We start from the raw sequence: 19467 nt of genomic DNA, 5'->3' as shown, positions 1-19467 counted from the left end.
GAAAAATAATTTTAGATTGTTAATTTTATCTTGTTAGTAGATGAAGCTCCCATTGAAGCGAACGATAAAACCAATCTTTAATAATTGCAATTAAACGGTAAATTTCCTACAGTTCCAAAAACGCTGATCTCTATTCGGTCTTGATAAAGGTAATGATATGATAAAGAGATGGCACGCATCGAAACGATTCTAAAAGTGAAACAAAAAAGTTATAACGAGATCCTGTTCACCGTGAAATGTCCAGTCATCGCTACATTGACGGAAAAGAAACCGGTTCGCGTTGTCATCCGTTCCAGTATTTAACCTGGTACGCGTTTATTCAAGCCCGTTAAAAGGAAACGCAACTTGAGTTAAACTTTTTTTTGATAGTCGACTAGTGTCCAGGTATTATCCAAAGAAAAAGTGCTTCAAAATGTGCCGCGTGCAAACGAAGAACAGAATGACGGAAGCAATGGAAGAGCGTGAAAGAAAATACGTAGAAAAAGAGGGAAAAGGTCGACGAAAAAAAAAAAGAAGAACAAAATGAAAGGAATTGTACGCGTTTGCGGATGTGCAGAAAGAAAATAAAAGGTATCTCTGCGAACGTATATATGTATCCGTGCAAACCGCTGTTGCCTGATATTAATAGTGAATCACAGCGACGGTACGCGTTGGCGAGGAAGATTTTCCAGGCGAATTGACGTTTTTCTCTTTAATACCGTTACTAATTGTCAGAGCAAAATTGTTCAAAGAATATTGAAAAGCGAGAAAATGTATCGAAGAAGAAACTACAGATGGAAAGAAAAAAATGATCGTCCAGCGACAGAATTTCACGCAGAGACGAGTATCAATTTGCCGCTAGCGTGGTACTACTTTTGTATAAAAGTTTATGAATTTGAAATTACCTCTCGACTTCTCGTCCAACGCAAATTAAATATTTGAAAGCCATATAATAAGTATCTCGATTTAACTGATATTTAATGGTACGAAATTGTTACAAAGTGAACCATTATTTGAGTTTGCAATTAAAACGCGTTACCAGCATGAAATACCGAGCCGGTTGATTTATCACGGTATATATGTATATATACTGGTATATTTAATCAATTCAGTCTTAGAAACAGCTCTTATTATTTCATTTTCTAACGCGATAAGTACCAACTGTTAACAAAACATTTGTATTGTAATATATGCATTGTGTAAAAAGCAGAATTCAGGACACAGAAATAAATTATTTCTGTAATACGCTACAGTTACGGTTATTATTCAAATTTATTTAACGTTGAATGTTGAACAGAAATACTCGTAAAGAATGAAAATTTAAGATGTTAAAGATAAAGTTTTAAGAGAATAGTTATAGTTTTTATGGAATTTTAAGAAATATCATGATATCGATGATAAAAGAAAATTCGAGTAGAATAACGGCGTTACATTTAGAATGAAACCTAGTTTTGTTACATTCTCGCGCATAGTGTTTTCTTTTTAGATTATTTATTTTAAATCAAGCGTAATACGTAATACATAACATGGCTGAAAGGGCATAAAAGTTCTGAATATCAGATCGATCGATGTGTCGTAAATAAAAAGTTAATATCGAAACATTTTCGCTCGTCGATGTGTACTTGATCACGATTCGCGTATAATAATGTAAGCAAAGGTTTGTCGTGAAAAAATGTCGAATGCTTTCGAATTTATGTCATAAATTTAAAAATCATCTTGAAACTTGCAAATTCTTCTAATTAAATTGCTAACTTCTCATGCATTTAATCGTCTTAACGGATTTGGTTTGTTCTTCACTTTTCATATTTTCTTTGGAAGGATTCAAACCAAACGATAATAATCTCAAGATTTCATGCACAATCTGTCTACACAGTACTCCGAAGTAATGTTCGCCGGATAAAATATCTCGTTGCGCGAAAGAGGAAGATCATGCTATTTTCGTAGTTAAACGTAAAAGACGATATCTGAAATGTCCTCAAAAAGTTATATTTTTCTGTTACCTAATGTTCGTTCTCTTATTCGCAGTCTCGACATTAAAAAGTCGCTGTAGCCATAAAACAACAGAACATTGTGTCAAATGAGTAATAAGCACATAAATATCGGACGCTTAAATCTACTACATCTATTTCTCAAAAAGGTTACACTTTATTAAAATCACTGAACGAATAAACAGAAATGTATGATATAAACACTGAACACGCATACGTGCATCCAGTCGTACAACTAAATATGGATAGTAAACAAATTCAAGCGAAGCCTATTCGATAAATATAACAGAGACCAAGGAACTAGAAAACAAATACGATTACAAGGCAAACGTTCGTTTAATAAACATACCAAACGGCGAACATTTATTGAACAAACACATCACACTTCGAGTAGCTATTCAACGAATCAATCGCAGTATCGAACGTATACCATGTTTAAACAAATTTAATGGAAGATAAACATCCATCGAACGAGCCTGTAATGTAACTTCGAAAGATTACGAATCAGTATACCGAAGAGTTGGTCGTTCAAAGCGCAAAACGATTCAATTATCATCGTATTAAATCGATATCTCGAAGGATAATTTGAAAAACGGAAACAAAAAAAAAAAAAAAAAGACACGAAACATCCATTGAACGAAGCAAAATTAAAAAATCAGCTCACTGATCAAAGTTTATAGTTGCAACTACGACAAAGCGATTCAATCCCTCTACCTCCATGAATCGATATCAGAAAGGATAATCCACGAAATGGAAGTACAGAAAGCACGAAATATCACGACGGATAAACTAGAATAAAACGAAGATAAAGATAGCACATCGTAACAAGAAACAATTCGCCGATTCTTCTAAATAGTATACATATCATGACGCTTTAAAATAACTCAAGTACTTACTCTCTCAAAGAAAAACTAAATAAATAAATAAATAAATAAATAAACAAGTAGAAAGTGACGGGAGAGCTTTTTTTCTTTTTGTTTCATTAAGCCAGACTTCGAAGGATCGATCCAAGTTCCCGATAAGAGTAACCCATGATATAATAAAGGAAAGGGAAAAAAGAAAGGATGGAAGAAAAAAAGGGGAGAGGGGGAAAAAGGAGAAAGAAATGTACAGGAAAACCTTACTACGAGTTAGCACAGTACGGTATCAGGGGAGCGACATGTGCTGTATCCAAGGACTCTGTACAAAGAAGCATACACAAACACACACGCATACACACACATATCTAAATCATACTCACACGCACAGACCTACATATGCACACACGTTCGTTGACCACCGCCCTTTTACACGTTTTATCGGTCTTTTTGACTTTGTAGATAGTGGTACGACTTTTCTTACACACGCCAGACGACGTCGACGACCTCCGGCCTCCGGAATACAGTTTTTGTCTACCGGACACCGGAAGTCATCGTCGTTCGATCACGATTATTGCTAATCTCGTTATTATTATTACTTATCATTACGGTTATATACATTTAAAGAAAAAGAAAAAAAAAAGAAGAAGAAAAGGAAAGAACGGAGACGATGAAAAAAGGTGATAGAGGACTAAATCGAGGAACATACATAGATACACGACGATGATGAGGAGCTCGTAACGTCACGCCGTGTTCTGGTCGGAGCATCGTTTCTTTCGAAATTCCGGCGTGACGTCACCTTCATTATTGTATTTAATAGCATTATAATTTATTCTTGTAATATCATTATCGTTATCGCTGCGATTCCCGTGATCTTCGTCGGCCACTTCCAACTTCCCAGTTCCAAGAGGGTGGAAACGCATTTCTCTGCCGGCGTTTAGAAACACGAGGATCGATGAAATAATAAATTACTTGAGAACGACGTAATACAAATGGGGGTATTTCCGCGAAGAAACGGACTCGAGGGAGGGTAGACTCAAGTTGCGTTTGCGATTTGGACTGTGGCGTGATGTGGCCGACGATCGTGACGCGTGATCGAGAGAGTGAAAGAGAGAGCGAAAGAGAAAAAGAGCGAGAGCGAGAGAGAGAGAGAGAGAGAATAGAGGCGAAAATGAAAACAAATTGAAAAAATGAAAAAGCGAATTATATATCTATTATTGTATCGAGAGTTGTGCGCTGCGTTTGCGATTTAAGCTAGTTCGTTTGTAAATAAAGACTATTTAACTCTTTGATATCAGTGTCTCTCGATCATTCTGAAACGATGTACATTTCTGTCTATGGTTCTCTTTAATCCTCTATAACTGGATGAAATATTATAATCAGAGCTTGATATGCTTGCGATAGACGAAGGTTGCAGCGGACGAAATAACATTTTCAAAACACGGTCCGATGAATATAGATATCCCAAGTTACCTACGACGTTATAGAGGGTTAAAACGACCGCTGTCCCCGTAGGATATCTTCGTCGAAAAGCGAGAAAACCAGGATGACGGTGGATGAAGAACGCTGGATGGAGTCTCAGAATCTTAATTGGCCATTTCTGCGACAAGCTGCTAGATATTTGGGTTTATAATTGGAGTAGTCGGCCCACGAATCTTTTGATCCTCTTATATTTTTGCTCACAGCGGAAGGTATCTGCTTTAATTTCAGCGGCTTGCGACGTTTTCTTTTCGCGATGCGTATAAACGTACGAATTATGAGACACGTTTCTCCCTTTCTAAATTAAAAAATTTAATTTCGTAGGAAATTCTGACCGGCTTAGCTAGATATAGCAAACATCAAATCGTCCTCTTCAAATATTAACCTTTGGATACCACGTGAATTCTCAACTTGTGTCACACCCGATACGTCTCCACTCGTTTCTCGGTCCAAGGCCATTCAGACAACGCAGGGTAGTTGCTCGTACACGAGACACATGCCAATATTGTCCTCGAGAGTGGTTCCCGTGTCCTGTCCAGGACCGAAAGCCACCCTAATACGAAAGGGCGTTGCCCAGGTCTCCACGCGGCAGTTACCTTCTTCGTCCAGCTCGTTTCGATCGCACAGAGAGTTGCCGCAGTGTTCAAGGTTGCAAATTCCGGCCTCGTTGTTGCCAGGCTGCAATAGGGAAATTCGTTGAAACGCGTGAGCAAGAGTCTGGCGTACGACGACGTGGATGTCTACTTGGTCGAAGAAGAAAAGGTTAGTCGAAACTCTATGGAAATTTCATTTTTAATTACCAGCGTATTTTGTTCATTTTCTTTCCTTTCATCCTTTGTTAGTATGTTCAACGTATTCTATGCGGAATATAATAGAGGAGAAAATTTGTTACACTCTGAATCTCTATGTATGTGTTGTTAATTTTTAATTACTTAAAATTATGATTTTTTTCAAGCATCTTTTTAGAGGCTCTTGCGTTATAAGCACGCGTGAATAATATTTACGACGACGAAACGACGTTTCCCATTTTTCACACGCATTTTTAGACACGTGAAGCGTAATTTTTCGCATTGCAGTGTTTGCACGAGCTCGCATTGTGCCCGTCAGGGCTTTGCTCGTGTTTGTGAAAAATGAACGAAATTAAGAAAGAAAAACAGTATTTCCTATTTCTCTTGCCCTCATCGTGAAAAATTCTCTTCGTAATCTAGATTCTAATGCGAATAATTAAAATAATTGGTATAATTGTAAATAGCAAAGTAGTTAATTTGCAGTCGTACCAGTTACAGTCACGTAATTAAAAACATCGTAAATCTTTCACTTTCAAACATTTTTTACCACAGTTTTTTTTCATGAGGTTTAACTAGGTAACTGATCCATAATTCGTGACTAAAATAAATTTCTCCGAGCAACATTTTGCAGCGTTCATTGTTGCATAGTAACAGTTTAGAACTACAAAACCAGCTGAACATGGAATTCGTTAAAAAAACGCGCTTCTCGTATTAACAAGGTAGTTGCATGCTCGTGTTTGCAACATGTTGGAAACTTTTTAATCGTCCAATGATTTTCCTTACAACTACCTGCAAAAATTTGTTACGTTCATTCAAGCAAAAGTATCACGCGCATCACAAAATCAATTAAACGTAGGATATCTTGTAGTATCAGTTCGTATTCGTATCTAGTAAACTATAGATTGTTAAGACAAGTTCCAGTTAGAACAATCGATGTCGTTCATTCGAAAGAACAAAGACCACGGAACTTTCGGTCAATTTAATACTTCTCCCGTGAATTATTCATGTCATAAATTCGAGTAACTTTCAAATAGCAAGAAACAGTAACAAATCGCCCGTAAAGGCAAACGATAATTCGCAACACCGAGCAAAACAAGTTTAACAAGTACCGTTTCAGACCCCCATTACCATAATCGTTAAACTGCAAAATTCGATAGTACAATCCACCGTAGTATCCGAGTCCTTTGGATACTATACACGTTATGCTATATATATATATATATACGATTTGCCAAACCAAAGAAACAATCGAGCCACGATAAAAGTCAGCAAGACGATCGATCTACCGAAGGTGTGGACCTACCAAAACCTAGAACCGACCTACAAGATGTCTCGAGCTAATCAAATCCAACATCCTATCGACAGTCGCCCTTCGCAAGCAAACTAAAAAACATTACCGTGATAAATTCCTCGAAGTCGCAGGGGATGAGCACCCTGTCTCGGCAACGTTCCTGTCCATAAACCGCTCCATTCGACGAACCGACTTCCTGTTCCATGGTATTGCTCATGTTCATAGAGGTTCCACCTTCTTCCATCGGATTCGATCCAGATCCCTCGATATCCGTCCCATTCGTAGATCCTGCGACGGTCGTATTACGAGTAGTCGAATTCGCATTAGGACCCTCGTCGATCGACGACCCGTTCAAATTCGTATTGTTCGTCAATAGCATCCTAGGAGGACCGATTCGAAAGGAATCGGGCGAACAGGGTGTATAAGAGATTCCGCACATCTCTCTCTCTTGACGAATACACATTAGATAGTCTTGATCGGCCAGAAATCTTCCGTTCGACAAGAAGTTGAAAGTTTTTAAGGTGCCGTTAGAACCTTGGAAGTATTGGAGGCAGCCGGTAGGTGCACGCTGCTCGAAATCTAACTGGACAACCCTCATTTCCCACATTCTCGATCGGAGATTGCTAGGTAATCGGAAGTCCAGTGTCAGGGACTGATCGTCCTCGTCCAAGTCTATGTATACTGGACAAAAAGGAAGAAGAATGAGTCTACAAACGATTGTCTGGCTTCCAAAGAGCTTTGTATCGGAGAAGATGGATCGATTCCTTAACGAAACTTAGTCAGGTCTTTCTAACGATATCGAGGGAAACTCATCGGATGGAAAGTATCGTCTTCCAGCGTACGATATCTATTCTTTCTTCGTACGTACAGCTACAGTTTTGCAGACGAGATTGATTGTCCGGCGTAGTTCGGTGGAAATGCGATATCCGCGAGATTTTAATCGTAGTGAATTCCCCGCAATGATTAATTACACGAATTTAATTTATCAATCTGAAAGCGTTTGATACAAACTGCCATTAAGCAATTAAGATTTTTCATTCGACCGATCGATTAGTCTCTGATACAAATGCGTAAAGATGGAAGAGTATCTAAAGACGTTGATCGCCTGACGATATTTAATTTTCCCAGTGAAATTCTTTTTCTATCGCCGACTTAGTGATACGAAAGTTATAGCTCCGCCTAGTTGCGTGAAACGTCCTGTATATCGCGTAACGTATCCAACGAATGGTATAAATTCTTCTCGCATAAAATAATTAATTAAAATTGACCTTAATAAAACAGACCGTACAACTTATTTGAATATTTCTGAAACTCTTTTCAGCGAGAAAACGAAGAAAGAAATAAATAAAAGCGAAGATCGAAGCGCGAGATTGGAGCGCGAAATGAAAAGTTTTAACACAAAGCACAAAGGAACTCTTACTTACGATGCTGACCGCTGTTCCAACCGCACATTTGAAACACGCTCCTGCCATTTCTGATTTCCATGATATCTTCGTCACATACGCCAGTCCTGGGGTTGGGTTGACCCTACAACGATCGATAAGTCTCTTGAATGAACAAGTCGTGCGGTAAATTGCGGTCGATTTTTATCGGACGATCAACATACACGCGTATAGCATGCTATTCGAATACTCGAATCAACCAGTACATCGTGGCCGTCTTTGGTCCGCCATCTTCATCGGTGGATCGAAGAATTCGAAACAAATTAATTCCTCGATCAATTTTTCCATCCGAGTATTTCCAATCTTGTTAAATAATTCGTTTCGTTTTATACAGTTTCTCGCAGGCATCTCGTTTGTCGTAATAATTATACGCGAAATATTCCAATGAGACTTTTACTACTTCCGTTAATCGATCACGGTAAAGTAATGGTGGAATACTACGCATTTATCTTCTTCAAAATACAAAAAAAGTTAATAATTTCATCGCTTCTTCTATGATTTTCTGTTAACAAGTTTTTATACGAACGAGGAAATGCTGCGATGCACTCGCTTCAACTGATTACTACAACACTATGTCGAAAAGAATGTAAAGTTTAAATCGCAAGCCGCTACGCTAGTACACGGTGAAGCTACGATGGTGTCATTAACCCTCGGGGAACATAGCGCGACCACCACGTACTACCAACCTACAATTATACTCTTTGCAATCTTAATTTTAATCTTCCGTATCGTACATTTTGTCAGAGAGCTTCCGTAAAATAACATCCCCTCATGCTATAAATCTAAATTACAAAGTAAAATTCTTCTGTACAATACTCGTTGTTTCCCTTAAATGTGCATTATAATTTTATCGCGTGATCGTGACACCTCTATCCTAATAAATGTAGTTGGCGTTTCGATATTTCAAAATTATTCAAACGAGCCATTGCCTTGCTAAATCATTTAACAATCGACGTAAAAACTCATCCCATTTCGGCTACACGAGAATGTTTCCATCGTCGAGATTACCACGAGAAACACATACTACAGCCGTAATCAGCATCAGCATAAAACATACCGCATCTCGACTGGTAAAGCATAAAAGAAGCGACGGTCTCTCGAAACGATAGCTTCACCCTTAAATAACGCGAGGTTTTAAAAAATTCATCCCCCTCTCTCTCTCTCTCTCTCCCTCTCTCTCCGTCGACCTCCATCCTGTCTCGCCGTCGACGGTTGCCCGGTTAATTTAAAACGTGGTAATCTTACACGTCAACGTAGATGAATTTTACAAGCGTGTCTAGATCCCCTGGAGACACTCATAAATGTCAACGGAGGGACACTAGCTGGAACAGGGGAAACGTAGATATATATTCGGGTTACTGAACTTTTGCTTGCGTTCTCAATTATGGGTCAATAGTAGCACGCGCCACCGTTCCTGTGGAAGTCGTGCTGCGTGTCCTGGCACTCCAGTAGGTTAGCTTTTTGACACGAACCAACAACGATATCCAAGGGTGCGCGAGGCGTAGCGGAGAGAGACAGAGGTTGTCGCGTACACTAGGAAACCGCGCATGGTGGGGTGAGATCGTAAATGCGTAGTATTCCAGGGGTTAATATGCCGTTAGTGGAGCAAAGAATGACAAAGAGCTGCGTGGCTTACTATGTTGAAATGGACGAAATCGATCCTGAGCTGGCTGACCTGCCTATCGATCTTCTGCACGACTACTGAACAGTTCATGGGCCAGTCAATGAGGTTGGGGAAACCAGGGCTGATCACGTAGGTCAGATTATTCTGCACCTTCTGCTCGCAAGTTGTCGTGACTTGTGACAGGGGAAAAAAGAAAGAAATGAATAAATCGCAAATGGGGAAAGACAAACAGGAGAACGAAGGAAGCAAGGGTTGGAGAAAGAGAGCGAATCGCACGAAGGTGGAATCGGCCAAATAGCGGATATACACCGACAGCCAAGCTCTATTTCTACGCGCACGATAGAACTTGGTGCAGCATAAAGTATCTGTTGTACATTGTGTATATCGATTTGAAAATATTGATCGGGTTTTCGGTGTGTTACATAGCCGGAAAACAACGAATTCGAGTGCGTTCGTGCGGTCAGAAAGCTCGTGTTCTCGTACGATGCGTCGATAACGATTCTTTCGTTCTCTCCTTCTGCCGTGCCATTTTTAAATCTCTTTCGTGCCAGGTGAATCGTCGAATTCGCCGGTGACAGCAATTGGCAGAGAGTCGGAGGCAACGACGATGAGCAATTAAATTTGTCGATTTGAACCGCTTACTTAGAATTCGTTCTCTCTTTATTTGAAAGAAATAATACGGTATGAACCAAAGGAAATAAAAACGGGCACGCGAATGACATTTTTTGGGATAATGTACTATTCTTAACGATTTAATTAGGTGTGTTTTTTATTCTTTGATATTATAAATAATTTTCCTGAAAAAGAAACAAGTAAAAGATTGATACTGCCGTAACTAGTTATCGATAATTATTCGTGGTGTTTTTTTACGGCGAACAGATACGCTGGTATTTTTATTGCCATTAGGATTCTGCTTGATAACGGGAAAAAGCAGTTACTATACTCCCACAACAGGGAAACTTTGATAACGGTACACGAATGAATTACGACGCGTGGTACGATACGCGGTACCTGTTTACGTGCGAAACAGGATATAAATTAATGCCAAGCAAGCAGCCGAAACTCGTATGTGGATCAATGGCTGTAGCGGGAAATCGAATAACAGGTATCGGGTATTTTTCCAATCTCTTCGTACGCGAGTACATCGAGAACGACACGTACAAGATATGCGATGTTCAAATCTTGCTCAGCCTGCAACGCGAAATATCTTGACTACTGAAAAAAGTAAAAATGGTTAATCAACCTTGGTCAAATGGTAGATTATACCGTCGTAAATAATTCGCGAAGCAGTGAAATTTCGAGTTAAACAAATATGGAATTTAACATTTATCCAGTTTACTAATTTCTTATTAATACAAATACGATTTACTAATTTATTATTAATTTAATTAAATATCTTGTCAAACGTTGTACATTTAGGAACATTTAAGAAAAGCATTCGTTTAAAATCTTGTAAAATGTAATTTATTACGTTGCACAGTACTTCGAATTTGTAAATTGAACTTTCAATAGGCTTACAAAATGAGCATATACAGTAAAATAGTAAATTTCATTCGCGTGAGAAAAAAAGCTTTATGCGATAGACTTTTAATGTTACTGAATGTGCTTGCACCGTGAAAATATTCGAGCTGCATCGATTTAAGCACCGTTAAATTGAAATAAATGAAAATCCAGAATCCAACATGGGAAAATTATTGTAGCGTGGAACAAATACAATACAGATTATAAAAATAAGTAATAAACTGAGAAAACGAATATTTATTAAATAGAACGGGAAAATTAAAAGACGTGAAAATAAAAATTATTCGTTTCTCGCCACTTCCATTTCAAACAAATTAATATTTTTCATTAACCTTTTACTCGCGCGTTTCATCATTTTTCAGGAAGTTATCTAAAAACCGATCGTTGAAAAATTGAAAACAAGCATTTACGAAAAATATCGACAAGAAAGAAAAAAGTGTAGGAAAGAAATTCTTTATTCTCAAAGAGGAAAATATTTCTCGACATAAATATCTCTAAAAAATATTTCTGGATAGATGGAGCAGTCGCGTAATTAAGATTTAACCCGTACGACGAATATGATATTCATCGGAAGAGTTTCGCGGTTCGAAAACCACTCGGCGAGAATTACAGCGGGTCATTCCAAGAAACTTCGAAATTCCAGCAAACTATTTTTGAGGAGGAGGATTATTAATCGCGGTGTGACGGTCTCGTAAGCGGTCCCAAGCCCCGATAATGAGTTCTCATTCAGCCATTCAGCGGTCGTTTTGGAGTCACGGTGGTTCTATTCAGCTGGCTGCAACCCCGAGGAAATGGTTACCAGTTTCACGTAGACGTTTCTCGCCCTTCTTCTCTCTTGGAAAACAACCAGTGGACGATCTTGAAAAATTTACGGAGCGGTGTCTCTGTCGCCGAACGATGTCTCGTTAAACTCTTAAGAACCTGAACCTGTTTTATTATTTGTATTATTTCATTTCATTAGTTGCCTCATTTTTTGCTTCTTCTTTGGTCGTTCTATTCTTATATATTTTATATATACGTTACGTATATAAAAGGACAATGGAATTATTACTAACGATAAAATTAAGAAGTGGAATCGGTGGAACTTGTAAGAGAGGTGATAAAGTTAAGAGCGTAATTGAATCGTACAGAGACGTTTGTAAGAAATACTTTGTTAGGATGAAAGGAGAGCTTGGATGTAGAGATTTCTCGCAATTATAATGGTACTAATTCTCGTTGAAAGTCAGTAATTAGATTAAAAATTCATATACCATAAACTATATAACTACGAAGTTTATTTCGTTGCAACGCACAGCAAAGTTTCTTCGAAGCGTTCGATTTTCTAAAACAAGACGTTATATTAAAATAACGCAGCGACAGTCTTTTATTTTCAATTTATGATATTCTAATCTAAAACCGCTTCTAGCGGATACGTTCTGAAACACATCAGATCAAGAACGGCCTATCTGGTAATCAAGGCCACGGCATTCGGAAACTGATCGAGGGTACGTACTCGTTCCTAAGCAATATATTCCATATGCATCGCTCGATGTAAAACAGTTACTCCGATGGTCAGGATGTTAGTGACCGAACTGGTTGAAAAGCAACGATTCCCGAACGAACTGTTCTCCGACCGGTAGGATAATTTCTTTCTCGCGTTAGGTCGATTTACAAAGACATAAAATCGAAGAACATCGAGATCTAATGGAAAGATCGTATCGTCGCGCTATGTTTCTTACGTAGAATCGTTAATGAACGGCATAGTGTCGGAGCTACAGGATTTCCAAAGTATTTCAAAATATTCAGGCTGTTTCGTTGTACCTTGACCGTTATAAGATGATAAGGAAAGTTTTTGAAATATTTACTTTACTGTTGGCTGCAATTTTATCTTTACGCGATCAATCTGAACGTACTTTCGATAAATATAAATATCATATGTAATACAGCAGAGAAATATTCAAATTGCGAGAGAATTTCATGGACCGAAATTGATGTAAGTACGTTAATATATTCGATGACCGAAAATAAATTTCATAGACCGAGCACGGAGGATTTGGAATGCGCTGGAATCTTATGAATATTTATACAAGCTTGAGAAATTCGGGGTCGGCGTGTCATTTGGGCGACAGCCTTCCTGACTCGACTACAGTATTTCTATAATATTCTGTTTTTCTCAAAATTTCTGTTTTTTGCAACGATCGTATCATATTAGATGGATATATCGTTAAATATTGTAATATCGTGAAAATATTTATATATAGTTTCGTAATATCGAAACCGTGGAAAATAATTATACCCTTCAACGTACCATTCCGCTACTTAAAACTGAAAATAAACCACGAACAGACTTACATTATCGAATGTCCGAGCCATATTATTCGATATCACAATACAGCGATCTTCGAAAACATTCAAATTTTCAGGTCACCGAAGTTTCCTCGTCGAGCTCGATTTAAAATCAATATATCACGGTCCACAAGACGATATGAACTACCACTCGCGAGCATTTAATGCGCTTCGAAGACGTCGGTTATATCGATATAAAAACAAGAACGATTCTTAATAAAAGAACGATCTAATAATTTATCACGGTATCGTAGAAAAAAAAAGATAATTCTCTTTTCGAAATCGAGTGACCGAGTCGCATGATCGAACGAAAAAAAAAAAAATTTACAAAGTGTTTTGACCTAACCCCAACCTAACCCGAATCACGGGCGTGTAACGAAGTTTGCATAGGATGCGGCGCGAGGTATCCAAAAGGTTTTCCTTCCGTATCCAACACAATATCGTCAACGAAACACATCATGTACGCAACAAGAAGAGTCTATGCAGTTATCAAGTTATCCTGAAAGTAAGCACGTGCACACAATAAAAGAAGTACCGGCGTTTGTTTCACGAGTTTGCTCACGTATCACGTTCTCCTCTAAACGAGCAGCCGCTCTTCCGTAAAACGCTATACACATTTGATACGCGAGTCGCCGAGCAATCGATCCGAATTCTATCAAAATGATACCGAATAATATATGCGATATATGTATAGCGTAAATACGAAGACGCGCCTGCACGTTTCTAGTAATTGCAAACACGAAACCTCACTGTACAACGACTATTGCGTTATTCGAGAATTCCCTCGTCTTACCGATCGTGTCTGTCTTGATTAATTCAGGTACCGTCGTGGTTCAATTTAAAATCCGATTCCTCGCCGGGATAAAACTCGCAAGGTTCCGAGCGAACAGCTCGAGCGAGAACTACTTGTTTGTAGCTCTGGTAATCTCTATGAAAGTACGAGAAAAAGACGAGAGAGAGAGGGAGGAAAAGAGAGAAGAACGCGAGTTTCCTTCTCGCAACAGGATCTTAACGGGTAATCGCCCGACGCCTTCGAAGGCCATCGTCGAAAAAGAAATTGGCGGAAAGATCGGACGAAACGCGACTTGTTATCTGGGACGCGCGACCGAGATGGCAACCAATTAAATAACTGTATAACTTGTGCCGTACGTTCTTCCTTGGCACGCGAACTCGTAGCAAGTGTTCCTCTCGTTCCTCCAGTTTCTCTCGCGTACTCTTTCACCTGTTTCTTTCCTCTGCACGCTCGGAAACGGAGGCGCACGTTCCTCGAGATCATTCCTTCGGACGTGCACGCTGTCTCCGTGATACCGTTAGTTAAAACCGCCGCACGATCTAACCGAATCGTCGACGACGACCTTGGAAACCCGAGAGCAACCCGATTAATCCGAGGAATAGGACCTTTACAGAGGTACTTGTTGAGGGAATCTAGAGATAAACAGCGAGTAATCCGTTGACGTCGATGTAATTAATTGGATGTCGCTTTAGTTACATGGCTCGCATTATATCGAGTGATAGATAGGGATATTTAACCTTTCGTTGGAACACGCGACTTACAAGTACCTAGACGATCGGTATCATTTCTGCGATATTGTTTAAGAATGTCGCTCTCTATGCGAAACTTGAATTGAACGCGTTCGAAGGTCGTAAAGTTACTTATGCAGAAAACGAACGAATTTCTTCCAAATCGGCAACACAATTTTTCCGCTCCAGTTTTTTTAACGCTTGACGTGAAACAACGATCATTCAAACGATTTAGTGAAAATTATCAGATCCTTTTTATCAACAGCGGTATTAAATAATAGGATTAAAATCATATATCTCGTCAAACGACGTGCGAAAACATCGCGTCGCGTTTATCAATTTCGTTCCCCTCGAGGAAACCATCTTGCCTGTCCTTTTTTATCGCAAATTACGCTACATTTCGTGTTTATATATCATGAGGAAAGTTTCCAACCTGAAAGTGGTTAAAATCTTTGAGCAAGTTCGGTCTATCAATGTTAATAGAAGAGCGCATCGCGTGGTAAAGTTTCGTGCACGATATCCGTGAAATGTTCATGCGAAACGAGTATGCGGAACGCGTAAGTGCTTTCATACCGAAGACTGAGCAATTTACGATTGACAGAACACGACGTGGATGGAAACAGACGGCGTAAATCGGATATATATCATTTTTGTACAGAGTCAAGTCCACGTAACCGTATTGCGAAATCTGTACCGAGAATTACGTCGCGTGTTGCTCAGTCGCTCGTGTAACGGGACTTATGAATGTTAAAACGTAGCCAAGATTAAAATTCAGTCGCCACGGTTTACACATGGCAAATGTACCAAAGCAATATCGAACTAGATACGTTTAGAGAAAAAGCTCGTTTCAATGGTGTCGCTTTTCTAGTAAATCCACGATACGACGCCGTTATTAACATTTTTTTATCGGATTAACGTAAGAATCTAAGAGCTGTCGCGATGAACATTGTCCGTAGAAAACGTTAGAGAAAAATCTTAGAAAATCTTAGCCTAGAGAATTTTTTCATTGAACGCAGATTTAATTACTCTCGTCCGAATACCCAACTTCGTATATTCTCACGAACGGGACGGGCCTTTCGTCCTTTGAAACTCTTAAAAAGAAAGACACGTACAAATATCTCCACTTTAAAATTTAACGATGTACCCTGGACGCGTATCAACGGTACGCTGAAAAATGACGTCGTGTATAAAAAAGAAAGAAGAAGATAATATACAAAAAAGCAACGAATCGTGGGGGATGAAGAGAAAAAGAAATTAATTGCACGGGGGAGCAACGATCGTATCAACAAATTAGCAGTCACGGGGAACGGGCGCAAATCCCCGGAAATTTAAACGCGTTCACGCACCGATCCTGTATTTCCCGGCTATAAAACTTCCACCACGCTGAATTTATGAAACGTTCGCACACTGGGTGAACCGGGAATAACAGGTTATAGCTTGGAGGTACTTACATATGCAGCATACGCCGAAACCGAGCGCGCACCGTCCATTCGACTTTCCTCCTTGAATGCGACACTCATACGTGTTCATGCATATGCCCCGTCGTCGTTTGTCCTGCGATAGGCACTCCTCTTGCACCGGGGTGGGAAAGAAGTTCAGAACTACAAGGAGGTTACAAACGAAAAGTCGAGCAAGATAACGAAACCGAGATAGCAAACCGCAAACTGGAGCAACACTGTCGATAACGGGATAATAACACGGTCAGCTACCACATCTTCAGCGAGATTTTCGTATTTTTGACAAGAGGGTAGAAGAAAACTGAATGCTAGTGAACGAAGTAATTACGAACATATGATTAGTCCTTTCGGCGGTATGGCTGTGCATGTACAATCATGCAGCTATCTTTTTCTCTTTTCTTTTTTTTTTCTATTTTTTGTTACGACTATACTGTTTAATATTATTTTTGACATTAGGTTAGTTGTATTTAAGAATTTGGTCAAGTTCCTTATTTCGACTATACGAAAGACATATCCTTTAATGCCGGTTCTATCTAAGCCAAATGGATATCGGTTTGTTATCTAGTGAGTAAAGTGTGATGGATTTTTGGTCTAGAAAATCTGTTACTTGTCGAAATTGTATAGTTAATTTGGTAATATGGAAGAGCTGTAAAATACGAAGAGACTAAGTTATTCCACCGTGCCTCCCGCTTCATCATCAGGATCTTTAGTATGCGATTGGTTAAATCTTCGTAGTGATGATTACTCGTGGAAAAACGTTACGAAGATCTACCAATGCTACCCCAGTTTACGGTACGTACAAAAGAAACTGGTTCGCCAGTGTTGAAACGTGTTTCTTTCGTCCTTGCAATCTGAAGAAAGTATAGCGATGATAGGGAAAGAATGGAAAGAAGAAGAAAATAGAACGCTGGAAAGAAAGATCTGCTTTTTTAACCCATTCGCTACAGCTGTCTCTGTGGAAAAGCAGTCGCACGATACGTCTGTACGAAGTTTATACGTAGAATGCGACCAAAGTTACTTTTATTTCCTGAAATTTTAAGCGATGCAACGCAATTCCAAAAATTTTCCTTCGACATCTTTTTCCGTTTCCTCGCGCACTAAGAGTTTGAACAACCCCTTCGAACCAGCGTTCGAGTATTACGTTAAGTATTTCATCACGAACAGTGGTGATTTAACGCGAACAAGAAACGTTTCCTCCGTGGTACATTTGTAATTCATGAATATTGTAATTAACGTTATACAGGTATCACACCTACGCGTGGATTGTGTGACTCGACATTCGAGTAGAGACGCATTTTGTTCCGAGTCAGAGCAATCAACACACGATGATGAACACGCAATTACCGCAGTAATTAATTCGTCGGTCTTTGGTTTCTCCGCGGTGGAAGGACTATCGAGTTACTCTTACTTATCGTTACTGATTGCCAATTAACGCTTTGCGGGATACACTCATAGGAATTTGCATAAGTAGTGGGATTTGCCAACTAGAATTTGACGAAATGTACGGGATAATCGGTAATGGCTAGTATCGTCGAATTGATTTGTTCGATAAGAAATTTAATTCTGCTAAATATTCCGTGTATTAAAGATTAAAGATCCCTGTGAATATTTAACTAGTGTGGGCATCGAGATAATATTTCAATTCAAATATTAAATTTACACGTTGTATTTCACGTTTATTTGTTCTCTTCCCGTTTAATAACCCTGAATATTTTAGCTATGATTATAATCGTTACAGAGCAAGTGATAACTAATTTACTTATAAATATCAAAGCTGATTTTAATGATAATATTATACGCTGTATGTATGTATTTTAATTGTCGTTGGATTAATTTTCGAGCGACCAGCCAATACATATTTAATCTCCATAAATAGAAAGTAGAATAAAAGCTACATCTATTTCGATAATCAAATTTTTAATGCTACTATTGTAATTTAGATGTGAATAAGGGATTATATCGAAGATAATATAGAGAATCCATAAAGAAAGAAAGAGAAAAAGAGAGAAAGAGGGAAATTCGAGTGACGCGATCGTTAACCGGTTCGTTCGTTTTATTCGTGATTTTGAGAAAACTATGCGCCGTCACCGTGCACCACGATAGAATGCCATCTCTTCCCAAAAAAAAAGAAAAAAAAAACCAGCTCCGTAGGCGGCGTAGGATTGGAGGAAACACAAATTTCGGTGCAGAACGTCTTAGCGGACACAAAAGAAACACGAAACGGCACTCCGAGAACTTACCCCTGGAGATTGGGTTTCCGCTCAAATCGAATCCATCGGAAGGTTTGTCGATGGTTTGGCCCGGCCAGAGATTCAAGCCGAGCAACGACCATTGTTGCGTGTTCGATGGAAAAACGATCAGAGTGCAAACACTGGATGACAACCACGACAAAACACTCCACTGTGGTTGCGACGCGAACGCAACGTTTGCGAGTAAAACCAGTCGAAGAGAATAGATCGCGAAGCATCTGAGGATCATGTTGGACATCGGGGAGCGCGCATTCGCGCGCCTCGCAACAAGGATACCTTCAAAAGTACATCAGCGGAAGACGATGACCGACTGACTGGCCTTATAACAAGCTACTCGGGTACGGCAACACGTGTTGGACCCCTTCTGCTACGGTTACTATTGCCGCGTTTACCGCTACCGATCCCTTTGATCGCGAACATCCTCTACAACACGCCGGATCTCATCGATTTAACTCGATTAGATCGATGTAATTACTCACCTACCTTCGAATATAATATCAGCCTGATATTAACTTAACCTATTTTTCTGTCGTACTTAGCATGAATTTAATCGGGATTTTTTTAATTAATTCCAACTTGCAAAGCAAATGACGAAGCGCCATTTTTCCAAACTTTTCTAATTTTAATCAGGAAAGATACTCTCCAGCCGGCCCGGTAAATCATAAAACTTATTACTAACGTCTTTCCAGAAACTGGATATTCTTCCAATTTGTTTTACCATTTCCTTTCAATTTATTTTTAATTCCCTCCATTAACTAAGGCATCCTAATTAGGATGTTTCCTCAAAGTTTTTCAATCTCCTTCGGATTTTGTTGGAGAAACTCGGTTTCGATGCTTGGAAAATCCTTTTAATGCGCGCAAATCGAAATATCGTATTTAATGGCAAATAAATTCTAATAATTCTGTATCGATAAATATCGTGCAGAGATTTATTTATTGACACCCT

At 39.0% G+C, this 19467-nt stretch overlaps 1 protein-coding gene across 1 annotated transcript; it reads right to left on the bottom strand.

The window, feature by feature from the left end:
* Positions 1–4594: 4594 nt before the first annotated feature.
* LOC117213483 lies at positions 4595–18851 on the bottom strand. The gene is made up of 6 exons (XM_033458857.1): positions 18513–18851; positions 16267–16416; positions 9461–9621; positions 7807–7909; positions 6489–7063; positions 4595–4981 (listed from the first exon to the last, which is right to left on the bottom strand). The coding sequence occupies exons 1-6, from the start codon at positions 18757–18759 to the stop codon at positions 4763–4765; spliced, it is 1455 nt and encodes a 484-aa protein (XP_033314748.1). The 5' UTR covers positions 18760–18851; the 3' UTR covers positions 4595–4762.
* Positions 18852–19467: the final 616 nt, after the last annotated feature.

This window comes from Bombus bifarius, unplaced genomic scaffold, assembly GCF_011952205.1.
Source record: "Bombus bifarius isolate JDL3187 unplaced genomic scaffold, Bbif_JDL3187 scf7180000009111, whole genome shotgun sequence".
Taxonomy (NCBI): Eukaryota; Metazoa; Arthropoda; class Insecta; order Hymenoptera; family Apidae; genus Bombus; species Bombus bifarius.
The sequence above is the reverse complement of the archived record's forward strand: the minus strand, read 5'-3'. Positions and strand labels throughout refer to the sequence as shown.

Coding starts and splice junctions, on each gene's coding strand:
- LOC117213483 (XM_033458857.1), bottom strand. CDS start 18,759: ATGTCCAACATGATCCTCAGATGCTTCGCGATCTATTCTCTTCGACTG. Junction 16,417..18,512: donor CGGAAACCCAATCTCCAGGG/GTAAGTTCTCGG, acceptor ACCTCCTTGTAG/TTCTGAACTTCTTTCCCACC. Junction 9,622..16,266: donor TTTCGGCGTATGCTGCATAT/GTAAGTACCTCC, acceptor CCCTGTCACAAG/TCACGACAACTTGCGAGCAG.